At 42.8% G+C, this 14,676-nt stretch overlaps 1 protein-coding gene and 1 long non-coding RNA gene across 2 annotated transcripts in view; one reads left to right on the plus strand and one right to left on the minus strand.

The window, feature by feature from the left end:
• The window catches only part of LOC141050017 (uncharacterized), a 217,873-nt gene that overhangs the window by 181,772 nt on the left and 21,425 nt on the right, over positions 1-14,676 (minus strand). The window lies entirely within an intron of this gene.
• Positions 8,277-9,203, plus strand: LOC141049875 (olfactory receptor 6P1-like). The gene has a single exon (XM_073546715.1). The coding sequence runs from the start codon at positions 8,433-8,435 to the stop codon at positions 9,201-9,203; it is 771 nt and encodes a 256-aa protein (XP_073402816.1). The 5' UTR covers positions 8,277-8,432.

The raw sequence follows: 14,676 nt of genomic DNA on the forward strand, positions 1-14,676 counted from the left end.
GGGTATATACACTAGTCTCCTTAATATTGCGTTGATCCAGGGAGCTAGTCTGATTGCCGTATGTGGAGTCGGGAAGGAATTTTTTTCCCCAATGTGAAGCTTACTGTTTGCCACATGGGTTTTTTTTGCCTTCCTCTGGAGCAACATGTTAGGGCAGGTTAGGATAGGATATGGGTTGAACTAGATGGACTTAAAGTCTTCCTTCAACCTTAATAACTATGTTACTATGTTTTTTTACATGTTTTTGAAATTCAGTTTTTTCCGTCTGCCATTTTGCTTTCTGTCCTGTTGCAGCTATCTTGCCCTCAGTTAATATGGAGTTTCCAGCTTTCATGTTCCCGCCCTGATTCTCTCCCTCTTGCCTCTTAAGCCGCCTCAGCTGAGCAATCAGTGCTTCAGAATCAAGTCTGCAGTTAGCCTGTGAACTGCACCTGGAAGTTTTGGACTTGGTACTCCAGCCATCTCCTGCTGAGGAACTTTTGAATGCTTGAGGACACTGGAAACCTGCTGCCTGATAAATCCACAGTTACAAGGGAAGTAACAGAGAGAGCCCATGAACCTGTTGTGGAAGTTCTGTTGTGCTTAATGTTTACTCTGGCCTGCTGTGTCTCCTGCCTCTGTATCTGCAAACTGTGTGAACCCTTTTGGCTTACTTGTATGAAGTAATACAAGTCCTTTCTAATCACACCTGTGTCTCCGGTATTTTTCCTCGCACCCAAGCAAAAGACGCCATATGAATTGTACACAGTACATCACACGATCCATCCATTGGGAGGAAAGGCAGGAGAAGGCGTTTCGTGACTTAAAGAAGGCACTGACCGAAGCCCCGGTACTGGCTTATGCGGAATTATGCCATTCATTCTCCACACCGTTGGAAGCTTGCAAGGACTTGGGGCTGTGTTGTCACAGGTGCAGGACGGGAAAGAGAGGGTGATTGCCTATGCTAGCCAATCCCTTCACGATTTTGAGCGCAACCCAGACAACTGCAGTTCCTTCAAGCTGGAGTTCATGTGGGCCATGACGGAGAGATTCGCAGAATACCTGTCTGGCTCGGAGGTGCTGGTGCGCACAGATAACAATCCGTTAGCGCATCTGGAGAATGCCAAGTTAGGGGCCCTGGAACAGCGCTACGTGGCCCAGATGGTGAAGTTTCGGTACAGAATCGCTTACAGAAGGGGGACGGAGAACAACAACACCAGCGCCCTATCCAGAGCAAGACATGCGCCACCTGGAAAGAGTAAAGATGAGATGCTGGAGGGGATGGAGGTTCCCCATTTTCAGAAGACCACTGGGAAAGTGGCGGCCATGCAGGATCAGATACGGGCCCTCCATCATAAGGAATGTTGGGAAGATCCAGGGATGAGTGGGTCCAGTTGCAGCAGGAAGATTGTGAACTTGCTCTGTTTAGACAATGGGTGACACTGAAGAAGCTGCCTAGTCAGGAACAGCGGAGTACTTTGGCTCCAGAAGCACTGAAGATACTCCGGCAGTGGGAGCACCTCCAGATGAGAAACGGGCTGTTATATTGGAAGGTTCAACTACAGAAGGAGTTGTGAGCCCCCTGGCAGGTGGTGGTTCCAGAGACAGTGCTGTCTACCGTGGCCACTGAAGCTTACAAAAAGAGGGCTCACTTCGGTCTTGGAAAAACTTTCCAGTGGCTACAGCGGTTTGTCTACCACCCTCGGCTAAAAGCAGAAGTTGAGGAGGCTTGTAGACTCTGTCGGGTCTGTGAGTTGGCCAAATCCCCGGAACAAAGAGCTCCTTCTCAAATGATAATGACCTCAGCCCCCCTGGAACTGTTGACCAACGACTATTTGACCATTGGGCTGGCCCACCAAAGATACGACCACTGTCTACTGATGGTGGATCATTTCACGAAGTTTGCGGTTGTGATGCCCTGCCGGGACCAAATAGCTGAGTCCTCTGCATATGCCATCTGTAAAAATTTGATTCATGTCTATGGATTCCCACAGCAGATCCATTCTGATCAAGGAGCCTTTTTCCTGGGAAGAGTAATGGATGGGTTACAGCTAGGGATGAGCGAGTATACTCGTTAGGATTCGGTACTAGAATCCAAGCGAGTAAATTTCACTACTTGCCTCACAATATTCATATCTCCCGACATGTGTTAGCCAATCACAGTAAAGCTGCCGCCTTCTTTGTTGTGGCATTACTGTGATTGGCTGGCCACGCAGCGTCACTGTATCGTGGGAGCCCCTCGAGAGCCGTCGCATCAACTGATGCGGCTGCTCTCCACAGGAGATCGACATGGGACCCTCTTTATTAATGGGATTACGGCAGAAAGGTGAGTATAGGTTGCTTTATTATTTTAACTTTTTTACAGGTGATCGATGGCTTCGGGGAATTAGGTGTGTGCGGTGAGTATGTACTCTATGTTATGTGTTGTATGTTATGTGCATATATTGTATGTTATATGTTATATGTTGTTTGTTCTGTATGTCTTTTTTTTTTACATTCACCACATTCGCGGATGATGGGAATACTACTTTCCCATCATCCGCTAATGCTGTCGCTGTAGCAGGCATAGCCGGATGGGACAAGTAGTCCCATCGGACGATGCGCGGACAGGCCCCGCACAGCTCGCACACACACAGCCCCACAGATTCCTGCACACATTCTCCACGCACACATAGTCTCTACCCATTACTCACAATTCCCATAGACTTACATTGGACTCGCTACTCATTACGAGTACCCGAGTATTAGGAGCTACTCGTAAAGAGTACAGCGAGTCCGAGTATTTCACTACTCGCTCATTCCAAGTTACAGCAGATCTATCAGTTTGACAGGTCGCATACCACACCATACAACCCTCAGGGAAACGGGGCCTGTGAGCGGTTTAACCGTTTTCTAATCCAGATGCTAAGAACCATGGAAGAAGATAGGAAGGCTAGGTGACCGGAGTATGTGTCTGAACTCATGTGGATCTACAACAATCGAGTCCATCAAACCACTGGATACTGGCCTTACTCCTTGCTGTTCGGCCGAACGGGGAAAGAAGTCATGAAACTGGAGCTGGATCCAGGGGAGGACTACCCACTGACGGGGGTGTCTACCTGGGTCCAAGAACATTGCCACTGTTTGCAGACCTTACATTGTTTGATACAGACTCAGCTCCGGGAGCTGGAACCCTGAGAAGCTCCCTCTGCGGATGACGGACCTTCAGGTTGGAGACTGAGTGTTGGAGCAGGAGAAAAGTCCATGTGACAAGTTGGAAAATCGGTGGGAGAGGACGCCATACAGAGTGAAGCGTCAGGTCGGTACAGAAGGACCTGTAAACAAGGTTTATCCGGAAGGAGAAAAGAATGCTCCCACTAGAGTGGTACAAAGAAGTTTGCTCCGGCTATGCCTCTCAGAGGACCCCATGCAAAGAGAAGAAACACCTGAGGTTCTTGAAGAGGTGCCTCCCGTGACCATAGAAGATGAAGAGGAAGAAAGTTCTAAGCAGCCATCGGAGAATACATCTGTTGGTCAGGGCCCTGGGACCCTGGAAGAAAATGTCATGGAAGGTATAGATCCAACTCTGAAATGCAAATAGCCCATGGCGCTAAGGGTTCCACCTTTAAAATGCAAAGCAGCAAGTAATAGGACAAAGACCACTCAAATTGTCCAAATAAATGTAAAATAAAATATATAAATCTAACTTGCGCTAATGATATGTATCCAGGTCATACACATCCACATAAGGTGTAAATGTAACCAATGTAATTGAATTACCTTGAATATAGTTAGATTCAAGCAGGAGGAGGAGTGTTAGAGAGAGATGTCTTCAAAAGAGGGATGAGTGTAAAGGTCCTTTCCAAAGGTATTCAGGAGATTAAGTGATTATTATCTCTGAAGCAGAAAGATACAATCTCCATACATGCTGCCATCCTGGCCGGTGACTAGCATGCAGATGGAGATAAGAAGTGGCAGGCTGTGATGATTACAAGCACCACATACAGAAGCAAGCCTGCATGGTCCAGGAGCGTTACAGGACCCTGCGTGACTTCACAGTCACGTGATGGGTCACGTGACAGGCTGAAAAAAAGCTACTGAGCAGCGCTATGGAGCGCTATGGGAGCCAGAAACAGCTGAAAATCCTACGCGTTCCGGAATTCTCGGATTCCTTCTTCAGGAGGGCTCCAGAGGATGAAAGAAGTCCTTATATAGCTTACAGAGACACACTTTTCTATCACTCATTAAAAGCAAATAGTTCAATCTGACTATTGAGACCATTTGGAATGAGAGTATCTAGTTCAAAAATCCATTTACTTTCTGTTTTGGACATTTGGTGAATAAAGTTCCCTTTCCGCCAGCTTTTTTTAACTACTTGAATCCCAGTGATCTTAGTTTTCTTAATAGAACCCCCATGATACATAAGATAGTGATTAGAGAGGGGATGGCCTGTAAATTTCTTGCAGATATTACGTAGGTAGGTGTTCGCTTATCCTCACATTTAGCGGATGTATAGTTCGTCCTATATAAAGTTTACCGCAAGGACACGTGATGCCATATATCACTCCCTTTGTGTCACACGTAATAAAATCATGACCTGGAATCTCAATGGATTTATGCCTAATTGAGAATTGTTTCCTACTAACTAGTTTTCTACAGGGTGCACATTTCCTACAATGAAAAAAACCATCTGCCTGCTGTTGTAAATGAGATTTACACCCTATCATAGGTCTTGAGATAGAAGGAGCTACTAAATTTCCCAAATTATTTGCCCTTCTGAAAACAAACCTAGGGCGTGCTGGTAAAGCTTCACCGATCACCTTATCGTTTTTCAAAATCCTCCAATATTTATTCACAATTTTTTTGAGAATATGACTATTAGAATTATACTGGGTCACAATAGGAATATCCTCCATAATAGAATTTTCCTTATGTTTTACTTTATGTCTAAGAAGTTGTTCCCGTGGTACATTTCCAATACGTTCCTTAGTTGCCTGCAGGGATTGGGAGTCATACCCTTTATGGCAAAATTTCTCAATTAGGGTGTCAGCCTCAGTGGTATAATCTTGTGTTCTAGAGCAGTTTCTATGAGCCCGTATAAATTGGCTCTTTTGGATATTCAAAAGCCAGCTAGGAAGGTGACAACTTTCTAATGAGATATAGTTATTTGAGTCGGTGGGTTTGTGAAATAATTGTGTTTGAATAGTACCATCCTCAATAAAAATCCTCAAATCTAAAAAATTGATTACCGTAGGACTAGTCGTCGCAGTGAATTTAAAAAAATAGCAATTTTTATTTAATTCATTAATAAAATCCATTAAAAGGGTTGACCCACCTGACGATATGAACACAACATCGTCTATGAAGCGAAGCCATAGCACCAGGTTCGCGCGCAGTCTGCCACCAGGGAAGATGGTTTCATGTTCCCACATGCCACATTTTTCAGTCTGTCACGTGACCCATCACGTGAGTGTGATGTCATGCAGGGTCCTGTAACGCTCCTGGACCTTGCAGGCTTGCTTCTGTATGTGGTGCTTGTAATCATCACACCCTGCCACTTCTTATCTCCATCTGCATGCTAGTCACCGGCCAGGATGGCAGCATGTATGGAGATTGTATCTTTCTGCTTCAGAGATAATAATCTCTTAATCTCCTGAATACCTTTGGAAAGGACCTTTACGCTCATCCCTCTTTTGAAGACATCTCTCTCTAACACTCCTCTTCCTGCTTGAATCTAACTACATTCAAGGTAATTCAATTACATTGGTTACATTTACACCTTATGTGGATGTGTATGACCTGGATACATATCATTAGCGCAAGTTAGCTTTATATATTTTATTTTACAGATCCAACTCTGCCTCCACAAGAAGACTTCACTATTCTTTCCAATCTACGTCGCTCTGAATGCACAACGGCTGGACAACCCCCAATCATTACAAACAGTTTATTTGACAACAAGTCACCAAGACAGACAAGCAGCGCTCTAATCTTTCTCAGGATGCCTTGCCCATGGAATGGAGATTGAAAAGAGAGGGGGGATGTAAGAAGATGAGCCAAGACAGAGTCAGCAGTTTCCGGTGCACTTTGGGGCCGGAACTATCAGGACTGTCGTCACTGTTGCCGTGGGAAGGTTCTTCTGGGAGGGGACCTTTGCACTGGACAGCAGGGGGCGTGAGGAAGATTGAAGGGACTGAGCGCGGAAACGAGGGGGACTTGGCGCGAAGGCGACAGGAGAACAAAGAGAAGGTTGACTCCCTCCCTACTGCTCTGACTGCTAACTCCCAGTCATCCATCTCCCAGCATTCTGAGTTACAAACTGACTGTGTCCCTACTGAGCTGTCTTCGGACCCTTCCTTGATGGATGGCTCCTTCCCACACACACTGGCACATAAGTGGATTTGCTCTGTTCCTAGAAACTACTTCAGAGGATCGCACGCTGCCACGGCCTGCGAGCGTGCACACTGTTCGTGTCCGGCGCCATTCCAGAGGAATCTAGATAAAGGACTGTTTCTACGTTCCAGCGCAGCCAAGCAACGCGGGATCGTATACATCGGCACAATCAGGAGATGGTGCTTTTTGTTCCTCCATAACAGAGCCAGAGACATTGTCCATGATCTGAGACATCGTCGGGAGATATTCCAGCCTGTGCCTGACAAGAACTGTAAACAATAAGTTACCTTTCTCGTACACCTTTTTCTCAAGAATTGTGTTTATGTGCAAATCCCGTTGTTGCCGTTACTATCTCGCCTCCCTTTGTGGAGTATCCTTTGTATAATAGCCTGCTCTAGTAAATCCTGATGTCTGCAGCTGTAAAACAGTTTACATCAACCCCACAACTGTTATCCCAATTTCCTCTGCACCAGGTCAAGTGGGAAGCAGCATCATTGGAGCATCTAATATATGTGCCTTTTCTGGGGCAGCTGCAGTCTGCTTTTTATCATGTAGAAGTCCAATATTCATGGCCCCTCCTGAGTCTGAGCATACCTGCCTCCAGCTGTCCACTTTAGCTTTGATGGTTATCAAAAATTGGGGGGGCATGACATTTTTTTCACTTTTCATTTAAATAATAAAAAAAGACATAGAGACCCCTCTATTTTTGATATCCAACAAAGATAAAGCTGTCTCCATTAGCTTGGCTGGTTATCAAAAATGGGGGGCACCCCAAGTCATTTATTAAAATGATTTATTTATATAACCTGGAGCTGAATCAACTGCAGGGTGTCACACTCAAACTTTTTTTTTTCTTTTTTCCACAGTATACCGGCCAATCACACCCATGCCAATACTTTGACATTACTGCGGTTGAGCTGGAAGTGCCCACACAGTAAAGCTTGTTGATTGGCTGCTCTGCAGCTTTTCAACAAAGTTTGTTAGGGCTGCCGAACCGAACAGTAACATGAAGTTCCGGGAGAAGGCCATGTTTGGGGTCCATGCATTGACAATAGGTGTTAGGTGCGGAGCAAAAACTTTACCATTCGTGTTCATCAATATCTTTTGGATTAAGTCCTAGGAACTTCAAAGTATAAAATGCGTTCTTTTAGGGCAATTGAGGGATTTAGATTACTTTTTGATTGTTGGCGAATCATTTTGATAGGAAATAATTTCACTACTTAGCGAAGAAAGTAAATTCAAGCTTCTGGAGATTTGCGCATCTCTATTATTGCCATATTTAATTTAATAATTTATTAATTCAACCAACATAAAAATCCTGGTTCTGAAATAGTAGGAGACATGTAAGCTGCTGCTTTCTTCTTAGTGTCAAGCTTTGCACCCAAAGCCTTATGTGCACGGATTCCTTCATTCTGTCTTGCCTAGACATGTTTTGAGCTTTATTGTCTTGATTGGACAGTGTACATTATGTCTACTTTATATTCTTAAGCAATTAAGAGAAAACATTTTATCAATTGAAACATGCGAAAAATCTCCTAAATATAAAATTATCCTTTTTTTTCAAGACTGAAACATTCATTGATATAATTAGGGAACACATTAAAAGCCCCTGAGGTTCAGTTACCGGGCCACAAATGGCCGATCTCTGCGGAGTCCTGATTATATAATCTCTGCTTTATTGCAATCTCATGTTTGTCTCTAGAATATGTTTATGAGATGGAAACCAGCACACGATGAATAAAAGAAGTATCAGATATCTCTATTAGGCAGAATAAAGACAAAATGATATATTTTAAAAGAGCTGATGGACCATTGAGAAAGAAGCAATTGAAAATAATAAGGGACATTTAACCCAAAATTTTAAAAACAATTTTTGAAAATGTTTTGTAGTTTTCAGAACAAACTATCACAGAATGGCCAACGAAACCCTTGTGAGTGAATTCTTCCTGTTGGGCTTCCAGAACCTCCACCAGTACTGCATTTTCCTTCTATTTCTAGTCTTTGTGGTTTACCTGGGCACAGTTATTGGAAATGTGTTGATATTTCTTCTGGTGTCCACCAATCGCTCTCTCCAATCACCCATGAACTTTTTTCTTGGCCAACTCTCCTTATGTGACTTGTTGATCAGCACAAACATTGCCCCTAACTCTATGCATGGGATATTACAGAATGGGAGCCATATATCCTTCTGGGGTTGTGTCCTACAGTTATTTTTCTTTGGGGCATCAGCTGTGACTGAATGTAGTCTTCTCACCGTCATGTCCTATGATCGATACTTAGCCATCTGTAACCCGCTACATTACACAGCCATTATGAACTTCCCACTCACTTACTATTTGGCCCTTTGGTCATGGGCAGCTGGCTGTTTTTGCTCTTCCATAGCTGAAATCAGTTTGCTGCAGCTGAACTTTTGTAACAAGAACATCATTGACCATTTTTTCTGTGACCTCGCTCCTCTCATTGAGCTGTCCTGCTCAGACCTAAGAGTTGTGAAAATGGAAGTTTCCATTGTGACCATCATTTTTTGTCTTTTCCAGCTTTCCTTAATCATTTTGAGTTATATCTGCATTTTAAGGTCAATACTCCAGATTTCCTCCACTACAGGAAGGCAGAAAGCCTTCTCCACCTGTAGCGCACATCTGACTGTAGTTTCAGTGTATTATGGGACTCTCATTGTCCTCTACACATCTCCTGGAAATTACTATATAAATCTTAATAAGACTTTATCGTTCTTGAACACGGTGGTGACCCCACTGTTTAATCCTATCATCTATAGCTTGAGGAACACTGAGATCAGGAGAGCCATTGCAAAGCTGCTCATGAAAGTTAATTTAAAATGTCTTCAGCCATAACAGGTTTTCTTCAAGTGATATTTAAGAACAACAAATTGCTTTTACGGACTAATTATGGATTTTGATTTTCTAAAATGAAGTTGACATTGTTTGATATTGATATTTTAGCTCAATACTCAAAAGAAAGTTCTCTCTTTGGGTAATAAATATTTTGTGTAAGACTGATCTTTTTAAGAAGTAATGTTGTATTCACAGTGAGACTATTTTTCATCATCTGGTTTCATTGGCCAGTTTGAACGTTGGCAAAACAATATGGACTAATATAAATAATTAACTGTGTCCGCGTAAAGAATTATTCACTAAGTTGTCATTTGATCATTGGATGCCCAACCATAAACCTGCCTTTGTTTATTGTGTATGGTCATCTTTTGGTTCAATTCATCAGTATGGTCTGCAGTAGAGATGAGCGACTTTGCCTTTTTTCGGGTCGAGTCGGGTTTCGCGAAACCTGACTTTCGCAAAAGTCGGCTGGAACGAAATCGGCCGACTATAGGGGAAAGTCGGGGGTCCAACTGAAACACGAAACCCAATATAAGTCGATGGGGAATAAAAGTTGGCAGTGAGAGGAGGACAGGAAACACACCTACAGTGCCCATTTGAATGCCAAAAGCATAAATTCTTATTACTGAAGCTTGTCAACCCTAATTAGCTTCATAATACTAGGTACGCACTGAAAACTGGGGGTTATTTGGCTAAAGTTGTGGGGGGGTAGGGCTGGCTCCAGGTTTTCGTGGGCCCTGGGCCAAGGAGCGCCCCTTTAACACATACGACAACTCATGATGCTCCGATACGGCAGAGTAATAGCGGTATAGTACAATGAAAAATACTTCACTTCTTACATCTCATGACTGAGTTTTAAATTCTCCAATAGCTACAAAAACGGACAGTATATTACTCCATACTGTATTATGGCCAGCGCATAGTGCGCTTTACAGAGTAATGAGGCCCATATATTTCTCCATACAGAATCATTGGTCCCATATAATGTTTGAAACAGTATATGATGAGCTCCACATAATGCTACAGTATATGTTGGTCCCCATGGATGAAGCTCCACTGTCTTATGAGCCCAAATAATGATCCATATATAATGGGCCCCATTTCGAATGCTCCAGTGTATAATGGGCCCTGTAAATGCGGCTCCAGTGTCTGATGTCCACCTTTGGAATGCTCCAGTGTATGGTGGGCCCCATATATCATTCTCCAGAGTATAGTGCTCCCCAAAAATTGCTGTCCCAACATTGAAAACAATTAAATAAGTCTCCTTGCTAGGGAATCCCTGTACTAGTTTGGACTCCTCATCGTCCCCATCTTCCATCTCACTGCACTTGGCTGTTTAGGCAGAGGGCGCACTGACGTGATGTCATTGCGCTCTCTGATCAGAATATCATTGTCAGGACACGCGGAAGACGTCATGGCGGTGGAGCAGGGAGAGGTAAGTATTTCAACTTTGCAAGTGCTGTGATCCTGAGCAAGCAGGGGGCCCACTCGTTGGCAACGGCACTGGCACAGGGCCCCTCATAGTATGGCGGTGTGTCTGACGGCCCTCCCACCGGCAGAGACACTTTTGTGTACTTGTGGGACAATGTTCCAGGTGTCAATAATATACTTAGAGTGTTGGTTGGAGGAGGACTTCCTGGCAGAAAGAGTACAGTATCACCTGATACCAGGTATATATAGCATAGGCTAAACATTCACAATGTAAGTCTATATATCAGGAGTAGTGTTGAGCCACCCCGCTAGTGTTTTGGTTCGTCGCACAGGAGGCAATTTCGTAGAATGTTCGTCGAACGTTCAACAAACACCGTCGAACCCCATTGAAAACAATGGCAGGCAAACACAAACACATACAAACACATAGAAAACAATAACAAAACACCTTAAAAGGTGTCCCAAAGCACACAAATTGCTCAGAAGACAAAAATAACATGGAAAAGGGCAACTACATTTTGAAAAGAGATGGAGGAGTAAAAGGAGGAGGTGGAGGAGACACAGATATAGGCTTGTCATTCCCTTATGAAGTCAAGAAAGGCTGGAATAAAAATGTAAAATACCCAAAAAAAAAAATTCTGAAATCGAACACGATCATATACCGTCATACTTCCCACCAATAAATTATGCCAACTGCTGATCGGGCGGTGTTATTCCCATGAACCTCCAAACAGCATCCATGAAGGCAAAGTGTTTGGTTTCTGGGAGCAGTATGATTGCAAAGCTGAACCTTAAAGGAATGTCCAAAAGGGCACCACCAGGAGTGGAGCCTATGGCTTAATTGGACTCCACCCGGGAAACCACAACCATGCCACCTCAAGAAAAGATGCACACATTGAAAGCTTTGTCGATTCTGTGTGTGGTGTGGTATGTCCGTTTGTAGTTGTGCTAGCGATTTCTCAGCTTTATTCCGTTAACGACCGAGACTCCGGCATGCCCACGCGGTAGGCATCAAGCTTACTAGAGGGATACGCGAGGCTCTGGCACACGAGATCAAGCAATAACAGGTCTATCATGCCCTTACATGTCTGGGACTGCATGCGCGCTACACTGAAAGGACAAGCTTTTGTTGGTTACAGGTACAGATAACCCACTGAACACCGTTAGTGATGGGGATCTGAGATTCCAATTATTCCCCGCGAACGATGATTTCCCAGTAAGTGCAGGTCAACTGCAATTCCGGAATTAGCAATAAACACCTTTGCGGTAACCCAATCCTAACTCAAGGAGGTTCCACACCATGGCACATGTAAAATTATCTTTATTAATGACAATACATTACAAAAGTTAAAAAAGAAGGTGCTAGACCATATAGAGAGACAACATAATCATAGAAGCATCATAAAAAGTACATTTCACTACGCTAGTACATTGTCATACATGGAAAAACGCATTTAGGGATCAGCATGATTCTACTGTCTTTCATTTGAATAAGCTGGCTATCCGCAAACATATCCCGCTATACAGGGGCATCATAACCTCCTTGATGAAGCACAGCGAAACGCACGTCGGGGTATGAGGGACGATCCAGGAAGCATCTTGAGTACATGGTATGCTACGATATTTATGTTCATTGCATGACACTGGGTTTGAGGGAATGTAGCATGGGTATCTGACTGAAGGAATTCAGGAGGTTATGATGCCCCTGTATAGCGGGATATGTTTGCAGATAGCCAGCTTATTCAAATGAAAGACAGTAGAATCATGCTGATCCCTAAATACGTTTTTTCCATGTATGACAATGTACTAGCGTAGTGAAATGTACTTTTTATGATGCTTCTATGATTATGTTGTCTCTCTATATGGTCTAGCACCTTCTTTTTTAACTTTTGTAATGTATTGTCATTAATAAAGATAATTTTTACATGTGCCATGGTGTGGAACCTCCTTGAGTTAGGATTGGGTTACCGCAAAGGTGTTTATTGTTAATGTGTGGCACATTTTCCAGATTAGGGATGTTGCAAATTGTTTGGGCACCGCTGTGAATATAATTCTGGAATCAGGCCTAACCGTCATTCCTGAAAAAATGAAAAACTTACGTGTCCAAACCACAGGTGCTGTAGCTTGCTTAACAGCTCGCCAGCCGTTCTCAGGCCCAGTATGGATTCGACAACATTGTAGAAACTTGATAAAGCGTACAATTTCACCGGATAACACGTATATATGTAGCATAGTTTACACATTAAAAACCTATGTCTATATATCAGGAGGCAGGCTTAGATGGTCTCAGGCCCAGTATGGATTAGACGTGATTGGACAAAGGTGAGAAAGGGTAACGTACCACCGGATAACAGGTATGTATAGCATAGTTTACACATTAAAAATATATGTCTATAGATCAGGAGGCAGACTCAGACGTTCTCAGGCCCAGTATGGATTTGACCAGATGGTACAAAGTTGAGAAAGGGTACATTAACACTGGATAGCAGGTATATATAGCATAGTTTAAACATTTAAAATCTCCGTGTTCTCAGTATGGATTAGACAACAATCTAAAAAGTAGAAAAAAGGAAATGTATTTGAAGCGTACACCAGTATACACTTTTGGTGGTATTTTTAAATCTTCATATATATTTCTGTCTCAGTAATACAGTCCAGCCTCTCCGCAATAGGAAATGAGATGCATACAATTACTGACATAGAGGCTAGTGATTGCAAAAATCTAGGAATTACTAATCACGGGAAAAACTTCCATCACAATTCTCATAGGCGATGCTGACCCTCAATTAATTTGTGTGTTGAGACAGCGAAAATATTTATTTGTGAATAAAGTGTTGCTGTATGGCAGTACCATTAATCCCATCACCGTTACTCATCTCCATCAAATTTTTATCACAGGGAACGATGTAAACATGGTTCTCACTGCCTATCATGATGTGTCACGTAACTTTGCAGTGCAAAAGACAGAAGCCACAGGCCGTAGGCGATTCTATTTGATTGGCATGAGAGGGCACATTTAAAAATGTGCGCCGGAATGTCACACATCTGTGAGTAGGAAAACTGTGAAAGCTGATGATAAACCACCACTGCATCAAATGGTAAAAAGTGAGGAGGGCACCACTAATAATATAAGACAGGGATACACCAATAGTCAGTAAAAAGGAGTGAAAAATCAAGAAAGAGAAAAAGCTACTAACCAAAAAATGGGATCACCACTGAAAATGACGACATGTACTATTTTTATTAAGTGTCACTCAAACCTAAAACACATTAAAAACATTAAAAAGCCACAAAATGACACATTAGACCCTTATGGGTTAGTAATATAACCCTAACAGGTTCCTCAATCATCCAAGGTATAGATGATAAGCTTACTACTGGTCCAGAAATTGAACAATTTCCACAGGCTCCCCCCATTTTGGGTAAAGTATGCTGCCATGGCACCTAGTGCACACTTTATGCACTTCCTGGAGGTTGTCTATATAGCTCAGAATTCACTATTTCAGGGCGCAGGTACACTCTTTTACCCCCTAGGACTTTTTTTGTCCCCTGATTTAGGGGTTAGATTGAATTGCCTGGTGCATGGTTCAGCATGCTGCATTTACATGAACTCTGGTTCGATAGTGTTATCATTGTGCTGTATTATATTATATTGTGTTATCTTTGATATAAACATTGCACTTCTTATATACAACAGTTTAACAGCTTATAATGTGCCAACTGAGGCTTTTTATTAACAGCATGCCTGATAAGTATGCTTGATATCATATGACTATGTTGTTCAATTTCTGGACCAGTAGTAAGCTTATCATCTATACCTTGGATGATTGGGGAACCTGTTAGGGTTATATTACTAACCCATAAGGGTCTAACGTGTCATTTTGTGACTTTTTAGTGTTTTTAATGTGTTTTGGGTTTGATTGACACTTAATAAAAATAGTACATGTCGTCATTTTCAGTGGTGATCCCATTTTTTGGTTAGTAGCTTTTTCTCTTACTTGATTTTTCAAACCACCACTGCATGTCATTGTGAGTCAACGTC

This window comes from Dendrobates tinctorius, unplaced genomic scaffold, assembly GCF_039654945.1.
Source record: "Dendrobates tinctorius isolate UK_male_01 unplaced genomic scaffold, ASM3965494v1 ptg000151l, whole genome shotgun sequence".
Classification (NCBI taxonomy): domain Eukaryota; kingdom Metazoa; phylum Chordata; class Amphibia; order Anura; family Dendrobatidae; genus Dendrobates; species Dendrobates tinctorius.